At 52.8% G+C, this 20,624-nt stretch overlaps 9 protein-coding genes across 9 annotated transcripts; 6 read left to right on the top strand and 3 right to left on the bottom strand.

Moving 5' to 3' along the window:
* Positions 1-82: 82 nt before the first annotated feature.
* On the top strand, positions 83-961 carry AYL99_01007 (hypothetical protein; the record flags this gene model as incomplete). Its single annotated transcript, XM_018832523.1, has 4 exons — positions 83-427; positions 523-713; positions 794-880; positions 955-961. 4 exons carry the CDS (start codon positions 83-85, stop codon positions 959-961), a joined length of 630 nt encoding a protein of 209 aa, XP_018698402.1.
* Positions 962-1,321: 360 nt separating this feature from the next.
* AYL99_01006 (hypothetical protein) lies at positions 1,322-3,572 on the bottom strand (the record flags this gene model as incomplete). The annotated part of the gene is made up of 11 exons (XM_018832522.1): positions 1,322-1,618; positions 1,697-1,914; positions 2,012-2,139; positions 2,208-2,269; positions 2,337-2,385; positions 2,479-2,649; positions 2,713-2,780; positions 2,837-2,988; positions 3,075-3,183; positions 3,239-3,332; positions 3,385-3,572. The coding sequence occupies 11 exons, from the start codon at positions 3,570-3,572 to the stop codon at positions 1,322-1,324; spliced, it is 1,536 nt and encodes a 511-aa protein (XP_018698401.1).
* Positions 3,573-4,484: 912 nt separating this feature from the next.
* AYL99_01005 (hypothetical protein) lies at positions 4,485-5,916 on the top strand (the record flags this gene model as incomplete). The annotated part of the gene is made up of 2 exons (XM_018832521.1): positions 4,485-4,974; positions 5,036-5,916. The coding sequence occupies 2 exons, from the start codon at positions 4,485-4,487 to the stop codon at positions 5,914-5,916; spliced, it is 1,371 nt and encodes a 456-aa protein (XP_018698400.1).
* A 1,732-nt stretch (positions 5,917-7,648) lies between these two features.
* AYL99_01004 (hypothetical protein) lies at positions 7,649-8,128 on the top strand (the record flags this gene model as incomplete). Its single annotated transcript, XM_018832520.1, has 1 exon — positions 7,649-8,128. The coding sequence occupies one exon, from the start codon at positions 7,649-7,651 to the stop codon at positions 8,126-8,128; it is 480 nt and encodes a 159-aa protein (XP_018698399.1).
* A 444-nt stretch (positions 8,129-8,572) lies between these two features.
* AYL99_01003 (hypothetical protein) lies at positions 8,573-9,079 on the bottom strand (the record flags this gene model as incomplete). The annotated part of the gene is made up of 1 exon (XM_018832519.1): positions 8,573-9,079. One exon carries the CDS (start codon positions 9,077-9,079, stop codon positions 8,573-8,575), a length of 507 nt encoding a protein of 168 aa, XP_018698398.1.
* Positions 9,080-10,695: 1,616 nt separating this feature from the next.
* AYL99_01002 (hypothetical protein) lies at positions 10,696-11,565 on the top strand (the record flags this gene model as incomplete). The annotated part of the gene is made up of 1 exon (XM_018832518.1): positions 10,696-11,565. The coding sequence occupies one exon, from the start codon at positions 10,696-10,698 to the stop codon at positions 11,563-11,565; it is 870 nt and encodes a 289-aa protein (XP_018698397.1).
* A 152-nt stretch (positions 11,566-11,717) lies between these two features.
* On the bottom strand, positions 11,718-12,826 carry AYL99_01001 (hypothetical protein; the record flags this gene model as incomplete). Its single annotated transcript, XM_018832517.1, has 2 exons — positions 11,718-12,713; positions 12,764-12,826. The coding sequence occupies 2 exons, from the start codon at positions 12,824-12,826 to the stop codon at positions 11,718-11,720; spliced, it is 1,059 nt and encodes a 352-aa protein (XP_018698396.1).
* Positions 12,827-15,607: 2,781 nt separating this feature from the next.
* On the top strand, positions 15,608-18,502 carry AYL99_01000 (hypothetical protein; the record flags this gene model as incomplete). The annotated part of the gene is made up of 2 exons (XM_018832516.1): positions 15,608-16,615; positions 16,664-18,502. The coding sequence occupies 2 exons, from the start codon at positions 15,608-15,610 to the stop codon at positions 18,500-18,502; spliced, it is 2,847 nt and encodes a 948-aa protein (XP_018698395.1).
* A 1,012-nt stretch (positions 18,503-19,514) lies between these two features.
* On the top strand, positions 19,515-20,222 carry AYL99_00999 (hypothetical protein; the record flags this gene model as incomplete). The annotated part of the gene is made up of 1 exon (XM_018832515.1): positions 19,515-20,222. One exon carries the CDS (start codon positions 19,515-19,517, stop codon positions 20,220-20,222), a length of 708 nt encoding a protein of 235 aa, XP_018698394.1.
* Positions 20,223-20,624: the final 402 nt, after the last annotated feature.

The raw sequence follows: 20,624 nt of genomic DNA, 5'->3' as shown, positions 1-20,624 counted from the left end.
TTTCTATTTCTCTCCATATTTGTAAAAAAGTCTCTCCCTTTTACCTGACTCTCTCCTCTGTTCCCATCACCCCGTGGCCACCATGTCGGAGCCACAACAAACACCCACACCGGATAACACGCCTGGGGGGAAGAAACCCAACCGGCCCGGGCTAGAACGCAGCAACTCGGATCAGTCGACGACGGACGCGGACGATCAGGGATATGAATCACGATCAAGGTCTCAATCCAGACGGAGGAGACGACAGAATCAGCGACAGAGGCAAGCTCAAGCCCGAGCCCAAACTGGAAATGCCTCTGCGAATTCAATGGCCTCCATCGACGAGGGAGCCGAGCCTCAGCAGCAAGTCGCCAGACGAGCACAGCCGTCACAGGCGCATCCGAGTGAGCAGCAACAAAACCCGCAGTGGCTGAAGAACCCCGACCCTGTAAGTCCCTGCTGAGATTCGGGCCTTGGCCGGCAGATCTCGTCCCCGAGGCTATCTGGTCAGATGAGGGCGTTCAATGCTAACGACAAGGCCAGCGGGATTTGACAGAGTTCCAACCGTTTGAACGGATCAAGCCGCCCTCGCAATCGATGCAGGGCCCGGTGACATACGCCCGCATGATCCGAGGGGAAATCCCATGGCGAGGCCCGCCGCCCTCACAACCACTAGAAACCGCCCAGCCGATCGACGCCAGGGATAGCAGCGGGAAAGATCCCATGGATCAAGAGTACGTTCTCTCGAAATACGTCTCCGCTACCGCGGTGACGCGTGTTTGCTGCAGTTTTGCTAACTGGAGGACAAAAACAGTGGCTTGAAGCTCCGGATCGAGTTGAACCTGGACATCGAGATTGAACTCAAGGCCAGCATCCATGGTGACCTGACATTAGCACTCCTGTGAGTATACGGCCCCGACAATCTCTTTTATGGACAAAGGGGTCCTAAAGGCTAACGAAGGAATTGATCCTCAGGGCTTGATTTGTCTCTTCCTAAAGTCAAACTGCCCAAACCGAAGCTACCCAAGTTGTTACCGAAAGTCCCTAAACTACCCAAGCTTCCCAAGCTGCCGAAGCTCCCCGAATTGCCTGACGCCGGCGGACTCGTCAAATTATGACGAAAAATGGACAAAAGAAGGAGGGAGATAATGAAGTCGTGTTTGAGCAAGTTTCACATTTTTCATGTCGTTTCAAGTCAACCATCCATCATAAATGTTGTGGCAGAAGCTAGTCTGGACAAAGGGCGTTGGAGAGACCATGGCATCCCTGGCTCATAGCTGTACCTCTAAATGTACCATTCCTAGAATCTGTTCCGCGATCCCTTGTCGTCTTATCCAATAGATCATTGGAAGTGTTCACCCTGACCCTGATCCTGTCCCTGTCCCTTCCAGAACTGGATCGGACTGCGAGGACTCTTCGTCTCGGAATCATCCTGGATGGCGGTGTCATACTGTCCAAACTCGCCTCGCGCACGCTTGACCACTCGTTCGATACCATCCATGCCCATCTTCAGCTGCTCTAGCTTAGGCCCATAGCTGACCCGGACAAAGTGATGGCAGGGACTATCGAAGAGGTCGCGTCTCTTCACTGGATTGAGGTCGAAGAAGATTCCTGGGACTACGATGGTTCGCTCTTGAAGCTGTGTGATATTGGTCAGCCTTTGCACAGTAGGATAAAGATCATGGCAATAACTTTGCCAGAGTGGAAGGGACCATACCAGTGCGTCAAAGAATGCGAGTCCATTGGAAATGTCCAGTGGACTGTTCTTCGGCAAGGGGGGCTCCAGCGACGTCAAATCTAACCATATGTAAAAGGTCGATTGCGGTACGTTCTGGTCACCCCATCTGAATCCAATCTCCTGGAGTCTCTTGAGGACGTAGTCCCGCTTCATCTTGAAATGAGTTTGGAGGGCTTTCATTTCAGCCTTGACTTTCGCTTTTGTTCCAGACACGTCAGCGACGTTGTGCTTGAGCCCAGGACTAAAGGACTGGCTGCTTGCTTTCGTTTGGAATGTGGGAGAAGGCAGACTTACGGGGATCGAGCATTGAGACAGCAGCCTCCTGGAATGGGACATTGCAACCACCATCGAGGTAGCTACCACATGAGCCGAGCGCCTTGATAAATTCCTTCGGGCCAACAATCCAAGCAACGCGCCACCCTCTGACTTGAACGTTAGCACTGAAAGGCGAATTCGGGAAAGCCTGAGTCTGGGCTGTCAGCGGACTTACGGGAGTCTGAAGCGTTTCGTAAGACCGTCAACCAAAATCACATCGTCTCGATCAACGTCAATCTATCAATGTCAATCAGTGGATGTTGACCGTCGTCAATGTCGAGTCCAGATCAATAGTGGCACTTACAACGTTCGAAGCTGCGGAAAGGGTATTGCCATCGCAGTTTGTGTCGTATCTACCATGTATCAGCGTTGGGGATTCATGTCAGAAGGGACGGAAGCCCGGAGATGTGTGCTCCCAGGCAGGTTGAATCTTCGAAAAAACTTACCTGTAACCAGCGTAGAATTCATCAAAGATCAAGGTTGCTCTATCCCGACAGATATCTTGGATCAGGGCAAGCTCTTCAGGATCCAAAGCATGGCCAGTCGGGTTGCGGGGATTCGAGGTCAAGATGACACTGGTGCCGCGGGCCAGCTCGTCGGCGATTTTGTCGGCATGGCTGAAACGTGGTTACCTTGAGATAGCTCTTGTAATCGGGGTAACTCTTTTCGAGTACACCTACATGTGGTATCCATCAGCTGCAGAGAGAGGAGTGGGTATCGCTACAAAGTTGCGAAACAGTGACAACATCTGTGAACGGATGTTAGTCCTAGCCCGTGGAGTCGTCGTCCCCTCGACATCCTTACCTCGTTGTATGCGGTGTAATCAGGGATGAAGAAGCCGAGATACGCATTGCCCAGCACGGCAGCGATCCTGATCAACCCAGCTCTTCCTCCCGGCACAATGCAGACATTCTCCCACGAGTACTGGCTCTCCTTGCCCTGGCGGTAGTTGTCGTCTTCGAGAACCGTCATGTTAGCCTCAGTGCAGAGTTGGTTCATCACAGAGGCCTGTAACTGGTCGTGTTTAACGGAGAGAACATACTGTACAGCTTTGCCACGGCCGCCCGAAGAGGCTTGATGCCGGCTGTTGGCCCATATTCTCGTCCATGGTTGGTCAGTGGGATGGAAGTTGGACGTGGGAAGCAGCCTTCCTGCAATCGCCCTGTGATCAGTCCTCAGGCTGAAAAGAGGTTGAATGAGACTCACAATATCGTCGTCGACTTCAGGCGCGCCTTGGCCCAGGTTGGCCCACTTCTCGGGCTCATCGAGAAAGCCATGGCGCGCTGCTTGTTCGGTGGTCCTTTTCCGACGTCAGACACAAAAACCGTGGGGAGAAGAGCGCGCTCAGTCACCAAATGACACCAGTCGAAGCTCTTGAGGTGTCAAGCGCTGCATGCGGTTTGTGGCTCGGATGGTCACGGAGACTTCGGTGTGGAGCAGAGATGTTTTCATCTTCAGGGTGGACGGAGAATCGGCGACCGTCTGAACTGGCGTGCAGTGCCGACCTCATGGTCGACACTCGTCTTGCAGAGAAGCTCATTGTTGATGCGACAGGACTTGGACTTGGTTGATCTTGTGGTGATGGAGGTGGGAGGCAAGGGAGATTCGAGCTAGGTGGCCAGCGTTAGTTCAACCAGGGCCTACTACGAGGTAGACAATACATAAGAGATCGACAAACACTGAGAGGGATCGTGGGCGTACTTATTGGCAGTGGGCGGTGAGACTGGGGGAGGGACGGCGCCGGCAGTGACCAGAAGAAACAACGTTTTCCTCGTCGTGTTTGTGTCAATGTCAGTGTCAATAAAGTCACTGGTCACTGGTCACTGGTCGGGATTCAAACACCCTCCCCTGCCTTGATTGAGTCTCTCACTACAAACTACATCACCAGCGACCTACCAGGTACGAGGACACCTGTCACCGGCATTGAACATATGCACCCAGGCTGCTCAGGTCATCCGCAATCCACCACTGCCTCCTTTAGGAACCGCATTCAACCCTCAGTCATGGACCCGGCAGACGCCAAACTGGAAGTTCCTGCCACGTCCGTCTTGCAGTCACACAGTCTGTTCCAGCAACCCCCCCCGTCGTTTGGGTTCAATCTGGGTGTCCCCACCTTTAGCGATGCACGCTGACTGTCGCCTACAAATGCTTGGTATGTCGCCTAGTGCCAATGGAACGGACCACCAAGGGGGAGAGATCTCCAGCTATGGTGGGTACCGAGATCCAGCCAATACCAAATGCAGTGAGGGACGGACGACCGTGGTGTTTATCGATTGATCACAGGGCGTTGGTCAGATACCTTTGGATAAGTAAGTCTTCCAAAAACGACCATCATTCGACACATCCATACTCCATCGCATCTCTTTTCTGCCTCGAATGAAAGCCAAGATTGGCGTGAGCAGGAGGGTCAATCTGAATCGTTGATTTTCTTGCCATTGCTCTTATCATCGTCATGGGTTCCTTACCAGAGACAAGGGAAGTCGCTCCTCGTGCCGCCATTATCCACGCTCACGAAGAATATAAGCGCAAAAACCCCCAATCTCTCAAATACCATGAGGAAGCCTGCAAATACATGCCAGGCGGCAACACGCGGACAGTGCTGCACACAAATCCCTTCCCACTAACCATCGACCACGGAAAAGAGTGTTATCTGACAACCGTCGACGGGCACACCTATGTCGATTTCCTAGGTGAGTATACTGCAGGTATCTACGGGCACAACCACCCCGTCATAAGACAAGCAGTGGAGTCCGCATTGCAGGGTGGCTGGAACTATGGAGGTCACAACAAGCTGGAGCCGGAACTGGCAAAGACTGTATGTGAACGGTTTCCTGCCATAGAACTGGTGAGGTTTGTCAACTCAGGCACGGAAGCCAATATGATGGCGCTCGCCACGGCGCTGGCTTTTACTGGAAAGAAAAAGGTCCTCATCTTCTACAAAGGTAAACCCAACGTCCTCTCCGAGCCATTGAAAGCGTGCTTTTTAACCTATGCAAACTGCAGGCTACCACGGCTCAACAATTTCAGGACGGACCCCTTCTGACAAAACCTCCATCAATCTCCCACACGACTTCGTTCTGGGTACATACAATGACGTCCAAGGCACTGAAGCGCTCGTCAGTTCTCTTCCCAAGGATTCCCTCGCCGCAATTTTACTGGAACCCATGCTCGGGTCCGGGGGATGCTACGCCGCGAGCAGCGAATTCCTATCTACGCTCCGCCGGCTGGCGACCGACCACGGCGCGCTGTTGATCTTCGACGAAGTCATGACTTCGCGCCTGCACTACCACGGCCTCGGCAGCCAAACGGGCATCACCCCGGACCTCATGACGCTTGGGAAGTGGGTGGGCGGCGGAATGAGTTTTGGGGCGTTTGGGGGAAGGAGGGATGTCATGAAAATGTACGACCCGCGTGATGGCCAGCTCCAGCATCCGGGGACTTACAATAACAACTGCTTCACCATGAGCGCCGGGGTGGCGGGCTGCAGACTCTTGGACCCAGAGACACTCCATGCCCTGAACGCGCGGGGCGACCGTCTGAGGACGGAGATTGAGACCGTGCTCTCCAAGCGTGGAATCCTGCAGGGAAGTACCGTCCCATCAGGTCCGGTGACAGACGAGATGCATACCAGACCCGGCCACCCGCAGCGGCCGCCGAAGATGTTCATCAAGGGCATGGGCAGTCTCATGGCCATCCAGTTCGCGGGTCGCGAGGCCGGCACCTTGCAGGACCTCTTCTACCATCACATGCTGGAGCAAGGCATCTACATGGCAGCGAGGGGGTTCGTGGCACTCAACATTATGCTGACCGAGGAACATGTGGCCATGTTTGTGAGTGCTGTGGAGCGGTTTTGCGAGGTATGGGACGCGGAACTGAAGTGGTAGTCGTCGGGTGGATGGTGGGTGGTGGACGGTGCCTTAAGAATTGTGCGTGGGAAAGGAGGAAAATGATATATGTCGCTATTTGAGACTGCGATCCTCCCACAATCCCACAAAGTTCCACAGGCAAGAGTTTCCTCATACCCATCTCATTGTAAAACAAAAGGGGGAAGATCTCTCAGAGGACTTTGGCGAACCGACGAACATCCAAAAACAGGCCGTTGACTCTTTCTTCACAAACTATTGGGGTCCTCCCCTCATCCATCATGTCCTATATAATACGGGTGACCGCGTTGAAACGCCCTGATCCTGACCTGTGTGACCCGACGAACACCCCCAAAAACAGGCCGTCAACTCTTTCTTCACAAACTGTCGGCGTCCTCCCATCTATCATCTCCTATAAATATAATACGGGTGACCGCCTTAAAAATGCCCTGATCCTGACCTACGTGACCCGACGAACACCCCCAAAAACAGGCCGTCATCCTCTTATTCATAAACCACAGACGTCCTCCCGTCTGTCATCTCCCATCTATATAATACGGGCGACCGCCTTGAAACGCCCTGATTCTGACCTGCGTAATCCGACGAACACCCCCAAAAACAGGCCGTCGACTCTTTCTTTATAAACTATAGGCGTCCTCCCGTCCGTCATCTTCCTTCCACCTGGGTGACCACCTTAAGTTCAACCTTCCTAACTCTGTCTGACCTGCGTGAACCGACGGAAGCAGCCAGACAACTTGCCTCGCTTTGTGCTGCAGGACAATCAATCAATCAATCAATCAATGGACGTTGCACCCCTTTCATGCACGCACGCACGCACGACGGGCCATCCAGGTAGTCAGTCGGCCGCGGTGAGACTCCTTGATTTGAATCTCGTGTGAAAATACCGCAGCCAGGTAAGCCCTTCTTGTTGTTATTGTTGTTGTTATTGGAAGAGAACTGGATATTCTGTCAACGGGGGACAGTCACCCCCACTGCCCCGGTCCTGAAGCTTCCCTGAGTTCAGTCAGAGAGGTATTGTGAAACAACGAAGCCATGTACATATACCAGGACGACCTATCTTTCGTATATGTCTGGCTCACCAGCCTGGGAATGTCCCAAGTCAGTCAGTTATCTCGTGAACCGACGAAGCTCTTCCAACATGCCTCAGTTCTGCAGGGGAATGTCCATCCTTTTCATGTCACCTTCTCGACACAACAACAACAACAGCTCTTGAAGCTTTTCAACCTTGTGATTTGGTGAGCCCGCAAGACCAATCAACGCACTTGAGTCTCGTGGGATGGCGGCAGCCTTCAAGATCATATACTGCATACCTCAGCGGGACAAGCGAGATCATCCATCCGCCCGTTTGTTCCTTTGATTGCGACAAAGTCAAGCCCAACAGCACAGCCATTCAAGCTTCCCTCGTTGCGTTTCTCAACACTTATTGTTTGTCGCAATAAACCATCACTGGCTGGTACTGTAGATTGCACACACCTCTTTCCGTACGTTGCCGTGGGTCATGGCAAGATTTTGGGTGCGTTTGTATAAAAACTCCTTGATTGTGACTGTGAACAAACACGTCTTCAAACTCGTTATATCTGCAACCTGCAAGCACTTGACAATAACCAGCAAAACATAACTCGTGTCGAATAGAACCTTGATTGGTATCATCATCAAGGCCTCCACAAGCAGCACTCGTCCACCTGTCATCAGCTTCCACACCAGAGCCACCGGTGTCCAACGAAGATATACAATGAGCAGAGTGCCAGGACCCCCCCAGCGACCTTCATCGCAGACAACCGGATCGGCAAATATAGAGCCGACGCCCTTCGAAATCCTTATTGCCATCGGCAACATTCTGACTTGGCTTCTCGCGGTCTATGTGATTTGCCTTCGCGTGCAAGCAAGATGGGACCTTGAGGCCCGCTATCGCGCCCATGTCGAAGCAGAGAGACAACAGGTGGCCCGGGTGGAGGCAGAGGAGCAATGGAGCGACCCGGCACCTGCAGAGAACCGAGGGCAAAAGCGCAAGTTGCACCAGATCCTGGAAGAGGTCGACGTCGATCAAGGTTGGGAAGATGAGATAGTGGAACAGCATGGTGAGACTGAAAGGTTGACGATGAGGGAGGTTGAGCTCGACAGCGACGATGAGATCGAAGAGCGAATGGAGGTCATGGAGATTCTCAGTCGGCAGGAGTTCGAGCGGGATTATGGACGGTTGTGGAGATGGTAGGGTGCTCCGCGACTCACTGGCGAAGATTGTCGCAGCAAGTCTGTTGGTGGAGGTTCTTCATTTGCTTGGGGATGGAGGGACCAGGCGATCAATTGGAGGAATTCTCTTGAGCCGGAGATCTTGTGCTGTCGCCTGTACAACGCCGCGAGCGGTGAGGCCCTTCTTGCCGTCTGCGGTGCGGGCAAGTTGCTGATGATGTCGTCGAAGATAGTGCTCCAGGGACCTGTTGGTGATCGATTGCGGACTCTGACGGAGAATGTGCCACAGGCTGCTCTCATCGAAATGTGGTATGTGAAACGCCATTCATTGCATGGCCTCGCTGATCTCCACAGGCACAAGGTCTGTTATGGACATGGGTCAGTGTGCAAGGTGTTAGTCCAAGCTTAATACGCCTTCCGGGCACCTGCGAAGATTGCATGACCGCCTCCATGAGCAAGACATCCATCACCGCCACCAAAAAGGCCCTTTCTTTTTGTCTCCATCTTTTTCTCTCTTGCTTTCTTCAAGTTCTTTCTGCTTCCTTTCTGCCTCCACCCTCTCCTTTTCCTCCTGTCTTCTTGTCATCTCAATAACCTCCGCCCTCCGTTTCTCCACGGCGGCAAGCTCCTCCTCCCTCTGTCTCCTCCTTGCCAGAATGCCCTGAAACCACTCTTCTCTTGCAGCGTCTTCCTCGGCCTTTGTGGCATATTGGATCATACAGCTGTTCATGGCCAAATGCTGCTCGCGGCAGGTCCAGGCGACGCTGATGGTGCGGCCGCGGGCGCAGTCAGCAAAGTCTTTGATCACGTCGGCGCATTTTGTGCGGACGCGTTTGTGGAAGAGATTGCGGACTTCGGCTTCTTGAGAGGCGGATAGAGGAAGAGGATTGTGTAGATTGTTCTGAGGTTGCCGTCTGTTGCTTGGGGGTGGTTGTCTTGCTGCTTCAGGGAGGATCGATGAAGCCATCTCCATTGTTCTTGGGTGTGCTTAATGAGCGGTGGACTTGATCAAGCAGCCCCTACAAATTCGACTGTGATCTATCCATGACAAGTCTGGTGTGTCTGCAGGAGATGGTCGAAGGTGAGCAAATAAATTGGTCTGGAGAGCTCGACCACGACGAGAAGCAGGTGTGGAGAAACCTACGGATGCGGACTTGCACCCCCCGAACGTGAGTCACGTGTGACTTGCCTTTTAACCTCCCTTCTGTGCTCGACCTTTCTGTCCCATACCAACAGTCGCCTCTTCCTCCGAAACCTCTGCACAGCATCAAGTCATGCCTGTCCGCCTTCGCTCAGATGGGCGAGATGTCCATATCTACGACTTGAACAATCCTACCACTGAAATTGGCGGCCTAGTCTCCAACCTGGTGTTACAAATGCAAACTTCTATACGATGATAGAGATTATTATCATATTTAAGAGTCCTTTCTTTCTACAAGACGAGAATAAAACAAAAATTGAGAAAGACGACGACCATCCACTTCAACCGGGGAACTATTATATTGTTGCGACCGAACCTTTTGAGCTTAGTAACGAGCCATGGCTCGTCCGAACAATTAGTCTAAATACCGGAGCTCGTGTCGGGACTGGTGTCGCTACCTTCGCCGACGCCGTTCGGTCGCGAGATCGTCAATGTATCTTATCCGGAGAGATCGTACCTTCATTTAATGGAAGTACCTCCTGGACTGGTTTTGAGGCCACGCATATTTTCCCACTCGCCTACGAACAGCACTGGATTGATCATAACTACGATCGATGGATTACAATTCATCAACCGACAGCAAGAACATCTATCAACTCAGTACAGAATGGATTATTACTCCGCACCGATATCCACCAGCACTTCGATACATACACTATCGCGATCAATCCAGATGATAACTATAAGGTTATAGCATTTTTCCCTCTACCGGGGAATCTGGCAGGCAAGCATCTGAACCGCGACTTATTTACTCGCCCTGATGCGCCCACTGATTCCCTTCTACGATGGCACTTTAGACAGGCTGTCTTAGCGAATGTGAGAGGTGCTGGAGAGCCACAGTTCGAACACGACTTTCCACCTGGTTCTGATATCGTTGGTGACATACTCCGAGGTCCAAGAGCAGGTGAAAGGATGGAGTTTGAGCTGTTCAGCCGTCTCGGTGCTCAAATGGACTTGTATCCGTCGGCAAGTGAAGATTAGGGGGCCTATGCAATGTCAGGAGAAAGAATGGAGTTTGAGCCATTCAATCGCCTCGGTGCTCAAATGGAGTTGTTTCCATCGGCAAATGAAGATTAGGGGGGCAATGCAATGCATAGATGCATACTTTTCTACGCTGTATCAGAAGTACAATGAATACCAAGTACGTAGAATGAAATACCAACAAAGTGATTCCTCAACAACCAGGGAGCACCAGGGGTGTGTGTGGTTTTAAGATCCGCGCAGGTTTTCATACTCATCTTGGCAGTTTGCCCGAAATTTCCCCAAACATCCGCCGAATATTTTGTTCGACATAACCACCCACGATTGTTTTCCACCGCACTGTCAAATTCCCAGTCATCCTCTCTCTCCTGTGACCTCGAACTCTCGAGGCGAGAAGCGCAAGGAACATGTCGTCCCTCCGCAACGCCGTCTCCCGGCGCCCCCACAAGGAGCGCGCGCAACCCGCCTCTCGCGAAAAATGGGGCCTGCTCGAAAAACACAAGGACTACTCGCTCCGAGCGCAAGACTATAACCTCAAGAAGAAGAAGCTTTCCCAGTTGTCGCAAAAGGCCAGGGAGAGGAATCCAGATGAGTTTGCCTTTGGCATGATCAGTCAAGGGCGGGCGGGGCTGGGCAAGCACAAATCCAAGCAGACCGGGGATTTGGCTGGTGAGGACGGAAACAAGAAACCAAGAGGAGGAGTCCCGTTGAGCCACGACGCGGTCAAGTTGTTGAAAACGCAGGACGCCGGATATCTGAGGACGGTAGCGGCGAAGGGTCGGAGGCAGATTGAGAGATTGACGGAAGAGGTGGGCCTGGACAGCGTCACCATCGGAACGTCGAAGCCAGCCACGAAGAAGATTTTTGACGACGACGAAGGCGAAAATACAGCCAGAGAGAAGAAGCGGGCTTCGGATGGAGAAGTGCTCGAAGATGAATTCTCAGAGGATGAAACAGATCACCCGATGCAGGGCTCATGGGATTTGGCGACAACCGTGACGCGAGACCCTGGCGAGCAAGACAATCCCCCAAAACCCAAGTCGAAGAAAGCCCTTCGAGCGGAACAAGATGCCCTGAGTCGATTGCGTGCCGAGCGGAAAAGGAGGAAACGCCTTCAAGATATGCGCGTGGCAAAGCTCGAGGCTTTGAAAGCCCGCCAGCGGGAAATCCTCGTCTTGGCCGACCAGCTCGAGTTACAGCGTGCGAAGATGGCGAGGACGGTCGGTGGGATGAACAAGAACGGGATCAGATTCAAGGTTAGAGAGAGGAAGAAGTAAGAGGAACGTCCAGTTCTGTCACGACCCATACCACGAGGAATGGAAATCCATAATGATGTCTAATGAGGGTCCGATATGTGTTCTGCTTCTAGGACAGAGCCCACACTCGCTCTGCTATGTCAAGCAACACCCGACACAGGAACACTTCTGCTTCACACACCCGCGGCCACAGCCTGGGTGATGACCTTGCTGAAGTCGGCCTCTCTTCCCAGCAACCAACTCATGCCCTCGACCTGCTCTCGACGGAACTTTTGACTCGCCTTCAAAAACGGGAAGAAGCCCCAGTGTCCGTGCGGCACACCAGGATAGACATACATCTTGGTCTTGACCCCATTTTCTTCCCGCAGCACGCGCTCATAGATGATGGCTTCGTCTCTCAGCGGATCCATCCCATCAATCTGGAACAGGGCAGGAGGCAGATCTTTGTGGCCTTTCGGGTGGTTAAAGGGAGCATACCAGACGCCGTCGTCTTCATCAGGCTCGTATCCGCGCATGAACATATCTATCGCCGCAACAGGCAGGACGGGTGCGTTTCGGTTTTGCTCGTACGACAGGAAGTACTCCTTGTACTTTTCTGGGACCTTGGCTGCAGGCAACACCGCAGGAATGGCGAGGTATTGGCCTGTCAAGGGGGGCGACAACTTTTCGTCTCGTGCCACATGAGCCAGGACAGCCGTTATATTCCCTCCTGCCGAAGTACCACCAATGACAAACCCGAGCGAAGGATCGGCGCCCCAGGACTTTGCATTGGCCGCCGCCCATTGTAAGCAGTCCCAACAGTCCTTGGGCGCATATGGAAATTTGAACTGCGGAGCAAGGCGATACGAGGCTGAGATGCAGACAGCACCGAAAGCCTGCACAAAATTGCGACATGACTGCTCCTCGCCCTCTGGCGCGCCAATGCAGAACCCTCCACCATGGTACATGACGATCAGCGGGCTTCCGTTCTTGGGAGGGGTTGTCGGTTGATAGAGCTTTGCGCGCAGCTTGGTACCGTCCGCTGTGGGATATTCTAACTCGGTCTGCTTGATTTCCGGCGGAGGCTGGCCCAAGAGTTTCATGGCGTCGGCATTTCGTTTGTCCACCATGGCCTTGAAGTCGTCGAGACTGCTGTAGTCTGGCTGCGGTAGGTTGGCTTTCTCGAGAAACTGTATCTCTGTCAGAGGGCAGCACCAAACGGCTCGGTGCGTGGACAAACCGCTTTGAGTTCGGGGTCTATCTGCCCCAGGGCAAGGAGAGACTCCTTGTCTGTGTACGACATTATGATCACGGTCGATATCTGCTCGTCCCTGGAGACAAAAGGCGAAGGGGACTTGTAAAGTTTGGAACTGCGGTTGAATTATTTGGTATGACTGGCGAGTCTACAGTAGTTCTTTACCGAGTATTTATCGTGAAGAACATGACTCTCGGCTGGACGCCTGGAGGCCTCTCGAATGTTTTATTTTTGTATCCTCCAGCCCGTGTTCGGTCGCGGGGCAGGAGAGAGTCGAAATAACCGGTGGATCATGGCCCCTCCATGACCTCGGCAGTTTGTGACGGGCCGCGCATACCATAGATGCGTGTTCTTTGCTGTCCCTCATTTGAGGTTTTTGAGGCGCTGCTCGGATATAACGAGTGACGGGACAATGCGGGGGTGTTTGTCATGCCCTTGGAAGCGATAATTACCTGACAATCGGATTCGGGATATAGCCGGGGTAGCACGACCTTGCTATATCCCGATCGGAATCGGTAAGCATTGCTTTCCACGAAGATGACAATCCGAGTCCTTTGTCTTGATTGGCCTCTGGATGCAGATGGATGTTCCTACTAGCTGAACATCTGCTAGTCTGGTCAGCAGGATACATGGTCATATTCTTCGAACCTGGTTTGGTGAGGAAAGAGTCGTCAAGGCTGCCGGGACACAAGTTCGTGCGAGGTACGAGGCACAGAGCTTCTTTTGGATGGTTCGAAACACGTCGGAAACGCGAGTGTAGGGGGCGCGAGGAGATGGCGCGGTGATTGGGGGCAGGGGTCAGTAATTGAGCAGTATGCTTTTTGTGCTCGTACTTCGTAACCTTCCACATCCTAAGGTTCGTCTGCTCACCCTACCGGAACCGGGTCCTCTGAGCCTTGTCATTCTGGCGGAATACTGAAACATCCGCCAGGACCTGGCTTGACTTGATATGGACATGTTCAACGGTTAGCGACCGCCTATTTCCCCAGTCTGACACTCCCAAATTCCAGTCCTTTGTCCGAAGTAAGGAGTGATATGTGCATGCTCGTGCAGCTCGATCGGCAGTCCCAGCCTCTTTCATTGGCCATAACCTCTCAACTTTGAAAAGTCATCGGAAGGCAGGATGATGCGAGGACCTGTGCTCGGTACTCCGTAGACAGGAGCTTGGCCCTGGCAGCTGTTGCAGCACAGCAAGCCACTAGATTTCTAGCCGCGAGTGACTAGAACAATCTCAGTAAAGTCGTTGGGAATGGCCACTCTCGGGGAAAAGAATTGTGACAGACCGGAGGGGGTGGCATCCCGGAAAGCTGGGCGCCAACTGCGGTTTTTGCCGGAGCTTTTGTCGACTGGATTTGGGCAAGCCCGACAGTTGGTGGCACTATTTAGGTAATGAACATGGCGGCGCCATCCCGCGGGAACGGGTCAAGGATGTGCTGGTGGGCGTTCCATTGTTTTCCAATCGTTCGAGCACAGCACCGGTTGGAAAAGTGAACAGGGGTATTCAGGGAGACGAGAAGAGTGGGGTTTGGGAGAAGGAAATCCCACTGGGCAAGTGATTTGCGTGCAATACGGGGGCCATGGGGGCTACCCAGGGCGGCGGCGAGAGAGGTGAGGGAAGCGGGTCGAGTCGAGAGAGGATGGAAACAATGTTTGAGGAGAGGAACATCTCGGTCGAGGAAACTGGTAGGAAAAGGCGCGTTGAAAGTGTGTGTTTGTGTGTTTGTTCGGTATGTAGCTCGTAGGCAGAGTGGTGGTGGTGGTGGTGGTAGTGGTACAGGAAAACGCAGGCCACCCATCACGCTTGTCACCTCTCATTGCGGCTTGGTATCGATCTGCTTTAGTGAGTAGGTACTGTACACCTGCATCTACCACCGGGGGTCCCTTTTCTCGTCAATTCTCCACATGCTTCTGCATCTCTGGTGCGGTTGTGGATGCGAGCTGCTTCGAAAGGCGAAAGCTTTTTTCTGCTCTGGTCTGCGTCTCGTTCCTGTTTCTTTCCACACACCTCACAATTCTTCTCTCCCACTGGTGCCACTGGACGCAGAAAATCCCGCCACAACGCACACGCACATCACACGTACGCCACAGAAAGAGAACACAACTTGACTGTCTGTGTCTCTCGGATCCTCTTGATTTGACTGCCTGTACTGCTGTACGCCTGGACACTATCGAATCTGGGAAATCCTCCCTGGGGGCTGTCCCTCTTGTCGCGCTTCCATCCCTTGCTCACACCCCGTTGATTGGCTCTCTTTGCACCGCAACCACCAACCACACCTCTCCCTTGCTACCGCCGTCATTGATTGAATTGATCAACAAGCCAACAATAGCAACCACACGCTGGCCTGCGAGCCTCGTACCATCCCGCCTCCTTCGTTCGCTTTGTCGTAGTCCTATCGCTGTCGCCTGTCTACCTGTGGAACCTGGGGAAGAGAAACTGTCAACTCGACCTGTGTTGGTGGTATGTTCAATCACTCCCCATTATTTGCCTCCTTGCTTGCTGCCATTGCCCTTTCTCCCTATTCCGGACCTGACTGTCTTGTCCTAGATATCCCTCGTTACCATTCTCGGCGCTGGTCCGCTCTTTCTTACTTTTCGAGGTCCCCCTCGAACTCCCTCACGATCTCTAATCCCAAATTCGCTACGCGCCTTCCAGGCACCCCCTTCGCACTTCCCTCGATCTGCAACATCCTCCGCTTGCCTTCGTCGCGATATCGACAGCTCGGTTCCTCGATAACCAGATAATTTGCTCTGATCAATGCGCTGATAACTGTGCCCACGAACCAGGCACCCCTTACCCTGCTTTAAGCGACACAAATTGTCTCAGCGACTATGCTGGCAACCCCGCCGATCACGAATGGTGATCATGGCCCAATATTGGACAAAGACAACATCATAAACGTAAGAGATGGAGAATCGCTTTACCAGATATGCATCAAACTTCGGCGGCGCTTATCCGGCGTACCTGGATTTCGTCCGTATCTCGAGGAAATGGAAGAGCGTGAAGCAGATGGTTTGACAGATCCGGTGTCTTCTCTGTGGCAGTGTTTCCGGAGCGGTTTACCGCTGCTCACTATTTACAATGCTTCCAACCCTGAAGAAGGCGATCTGACCGTGGATACGAGTCGGCCAGAGAGAGTCGGCAAAGAAGCAGCATTCCTGTTCATCAAATCATGCATGCAACAGATGAGGGTTCCAGCAGCCGACACCTTTACGGTGACCGATCTATATAGTGACAATACCACTGGATTTGTGAAAGTCACAAAACTGGTGAACCGGGTGTTGGACGTGTTGGAACTGGCCGGCCAACTCCATCCATCAACGGACAGTGAAGATTCTCGCGATGGGACGGACGCCGGATCCAACACTCCGGAGCAGGCCCCAAAGACAATGACGCGGCGACAATATATCCTCAGAGAACTCGTGGAGACAGAGAGGCAGTATGTTCATCATCTGCAAAATTTGCAGGCGTTAAAGAAGGAACTGGAAGAAGTCGGCGCCTTGACCGGGGATGCCATTCACAACATTTTCCTCAACCTGAACAATCTATTGGACTTTGCGCAAAGATTTTTGATTCGGATCGAGCAGCAAAATGAAATGCCAGAGGACCAGCAGAATTGGGGTCGACTCTTTGTTCATTACAGGGATCCTTTCAGACAATACGAGCCATTCATTGCCAACCAGCGGAGGTGTGAAGCCACTTGCCAGCAAGAATGGGACAGAATGGTTGCGACCGCAAGATCCCCTTTGACGCAACAGATGCTTGCCAATCCTACAATCCTCAACGGATTTCTCCTCAAACCATTCCAGAGGCTCACGAAATATCCTCTCCTGTTGAAAGTATGTCGGACCAAAATACCCTTGAGAGATTACTGCTGACCAAGTCAGGACCTGCTTAATCAAGTAGAAGACCCAACTTTGAAGTCGGATCTAAGTAGCGCGATTGCCATCATTCAAGATGTGCTCATGCAGGCAGATGCTTCGATCGACAAGGAAACTCGAGACGATGCCCTTCAAGATTTACAAGAGCGGATAGACGACTGGAAGCAATTGCAAATCTCCGCCCTCGGCGAACTTCTGCTCCTTGGGACGTTCAATGTTGTGAAAGAGGGCGGTCTTCGATCTGAGGAGAAAGAGTATCATATTTACCTCTTCAGCCGGATTTTGGTTATGTGCAAGGACGTCAACGCCAACAAGCCGAAGAACAGGCTGGCCAACAACAAGCCGGCACTCAGTCTACGCGGCAAGCCCAAGATGAACTTGAAAGGCCGGATCTATTTTGCGAATGTCACTCAAGTTATCCCTTCGACAAGTCCCGGGAACTACTCCTTGCAGATTTCTTGGAGAGGCGAGTCAGGGATTGAGACATTCAACATCAAATTCAAAAATGACGACACACTGCAAAAGTGGCACAACTTGATCGAGACTCAACGGTCCGCATGCATGCTGGAATCATCCAAGGCAAAAGGAATTTCAGAAACCCATCTTCTGTCCTTGCAAGGAGCGAACCTAGAAAACCCATACATCGGACAGGAAGAGGACGAGGATTACAACAGACTTTCCAGCACAACCTACGGCGGGACTGATGCTAACGGATACTCCGAATTTAGCATGAGCAGGAATGCGTCAAGTACGAGTCTGAGGTCACGCTCCGCCACGGGAGGCAGTGGAGGCAGTGGCCCCCAGATGTCAGCCAACCGTATGCGAGTACCTACCGGCGAAATAGGGGCACTTTCGTTGAACACTCGAGGACTTCCCACAGCGTCTCCGCAAGACTTCAACGGCGGCTCATATTTCTCTCCCATCGACCGAGATACGCCGCCAGGGTCATCAATCTCTGCCCGGTCGAGTTCGCAATCTGCATTTGCGGGATACCACCGAGGGACCACCCCAGTGAGCATCGGCGCGCACCCTCCAGAGTCACATCGGAATACCGCTCCCGCCATGGCTCGAAACCCTAGCGGGCAAACCAGCGGAAATCCGTACCTAGCGAACGGCCGCAGTCGAGGACAGTCATCTGGTCCGGGTATGCAAGTACCTCGTATGCGATCCGCCAGCAGCCCCGATGTGCACCCGATGGTTCAACAGAGTCGCAAGTATACTTCCACCGAACACGTCCCTACCGTGCCACCTATCCCGGCTCATATGGCCAAACAGATGGCTCCTCCGAATAGAAGTCTCAACAATTCGCCTAACAACGCACCTCCGTCACGAGGAGGTACTCCACATCAACAGTTTGGGTTGCCCTCGGCGCCGCGGCCTCCCATGCCAGGTCACGGTTATAGTTTTGATCCCGCGTATAGCAATGACCCCAGGCGACCCGGGCATGCACCGTCACTCTCACAGAGCCGGGCTTTTTCGCCACCCGTGTCGTCCCCTTCCAGCGATGGTGACCCATATATTCCCAGTCAACTGAAAGCCAAGGTTTGCTTTGACGAGAACTATGTCTCCATGATCATCGCCAGCAATATCCAGTTCAGATCATTGGCTGATCGTATCGACGCAAAGCTGGCACGGTTCACCAATCATTCCATCGCTTCCGGGTCTGTTCGATTGCGCTACCGTGACGAGGATGGTGATTTCATTCTTATCGATAGTGACGAGGCAGTACATGAAGCCTTGCTAGACTGGCGCGAGACGCATGCCGCGAATTCGGCAAATCCGCAAAACGCAGAGCTATTATTGTTTGCGCATGCTGCTCATGGCGAGTCCATAGTAAATGGTTGAAACAAGAGCAAAATTCTGCGGCACACAGGATCCGGCAACGCGACTCTCGGACCCACGAGCAGGCGTTTTCAAACGCGAGGAGTCCTGCAGTTGCTGTTCATCACAAATGACCGAGGTCAATATAACGCAGCGGCGCCTCATTCCAGACAGGCATCTATATGCTCCAGCGAAGAGATTGACATGCTGGGCGGATTAGTTACATCCCGGGGAACGGGGCCAAGAGTACATTGAGACGAGCTATGATGTGATGGGTTATGATGTTGGATACGGTCAAGGAACAAGGAAATGAAAGGGAGTACAGAGGAAAGGCGATGCTTTGGCGAATCCAGATATTCAAGTCCCATGAAGGACAAGAGGTGGCACTTGTGAATAGCGGTGAGATTAGCTGATATCTTTATCGAGAGCTGTTGTCAGAAATTGGCACTATATTATCATTATCTCCTTCGTTGGCCGCTGAGGATATAAGCTGAATGCTTTCGAAACAAGTCCATAAAGCTCCCTCGTGATGCAATAGACGGAGATGTTTCGAACACGTCCGCAGCATGTATACCCGCTGAGACAGGTGCATAGAGACTAGCCTTTGATATGGACACATTACTTTTGGACCTACCGCGCTGAAAAACCCATGTCCTGGTAGCCGTACGAGGTCGAGAGATGCTTTCGGGCGACCTATGCCAAGCCCTTGATCTTAAAGCGGCACGGCAGGCCATTCCGATGTGGTCAGACCGAGGCATTCTTCGAATTTCCAATCCATCATTCATTAGTACCCGTCGAGCGTACAAAGAAACAAGATATCTTCACTTTCTCAGAAAATCGACTTCAAAGTTCTTTGAATCTCGCTTGAGCAGGCAAAAACTGCATCGTTGGTCCGCGTGTACACACTGATCCTGCCCACTATCTAAGGGAGAGCGTCGACTTTTCCGATACAGCCTATTTCCTCGATATCGCCAATAGAAGCAAAGTCTCGACGGGCAGTCTATTCCACAAATCCCTTGAGATAAACCCGACCACGATGTCTGCATCTACCGCGCCCCGTGGTCCTCCCGACGCCTCGGCGATGAAAACGCGCATCATCACCCACATGAACGAAGACCATCAGCTCTCGCTCCGCCTGTATCTGCAACACTACTCCCATGTCCCTTCGCCCGGCACCGTCTCGGCTCAGATGCTAGACATCACAACGGAACACATGATCATATCGTCTGGCTACGGCCGACATGTCATCCTGTTTGAACCGCCCATGAAAAGCCTCATGGAAGCTCGGGAGAGACTCGTCACCATGCACGAACACTGCCTGAACCAACTGGATTTGTCTGACATCGTGGTGGACACGTACGTGCTGCCAGACCGGGCGTGGCAGTGGGCGCTGTCCGGACTTTGTCTGTTGATTTTCGCCACATTTCCATTTCGAGAGTCCTTGAGACTGGAGTCGGGGTCGTGGATCTCCCGAGTCTGGAGTCTTGGTGGTGCGGCACCTTGGCTGGCCAAACTGTGTTACATGCTGGCCCCAGCAGTGCTAGGTGTCATAGTAGTTTTCCATTGCGGTGAAGCGATGTGGTTCATTCAGAGGCGGTTGAGACGGCACTGGGTTGAATGGGGATCTGTGGCCTGGACGTGCTGGGTTGTGGACTGTCTCGTCGAGGGCGGGGGTTGTCTGTCGAGGTTCGACAGGGTGGTGAAGAAGATGGAGATGGAGAAGAAGGGAGGGGGCAAACATTGAGAGAAGTGCTCAGGAGAGGAAAGGACGTGATAAGGAACAGGGAGGGAAGGGTTGGGAAGGGACGTCTGAGATCCAAGGCATGGACCGATAGCCGTGTACCCAGTATAGTCAATTACCCCGAGGATTGCGCCAGCGCATGCACACGCTGCTAGGTAGTTTACGGTATCTTGACTGCAACGATGGCTCGCAGATGTCGTCGTCTCTAGTAAGGACTGCAGCATGATACAGGGTTGTACCCCGGCCGCGCCGCCCTATCAGCATCAAGCCCGGCATCTGCCGGACGGGCCGCAACTTCATACGGTCCGGCCGTCTTGGCGCTGCTTATGGTCTTGGCAGGGAGCATCTTGTTCCTTCGTTCCTCCGTACATTTTTGCCCGGGAATTTCTGGACTTTTTCCTCGAC

This window comes from Fonsecaea erecta (assembly GCF_001651985.1).
Source record: "Fonsecaea erecta strain CBS 125763 chromosome Unknown Scaff1, whole genome shotgun sequence".
Lineage (NCBI taxonomy): Eukaryota > Fungi > Ascomycota > Eurotiomycetes > Chaetothyriales > Herpotrichiellaceae > Fonsecaea > Fonsecaea erecta.
Note: the sequence above shows the minus strand (reverse complement) of the source record. Positions and strands in the feature narration are given on the sequence as shown.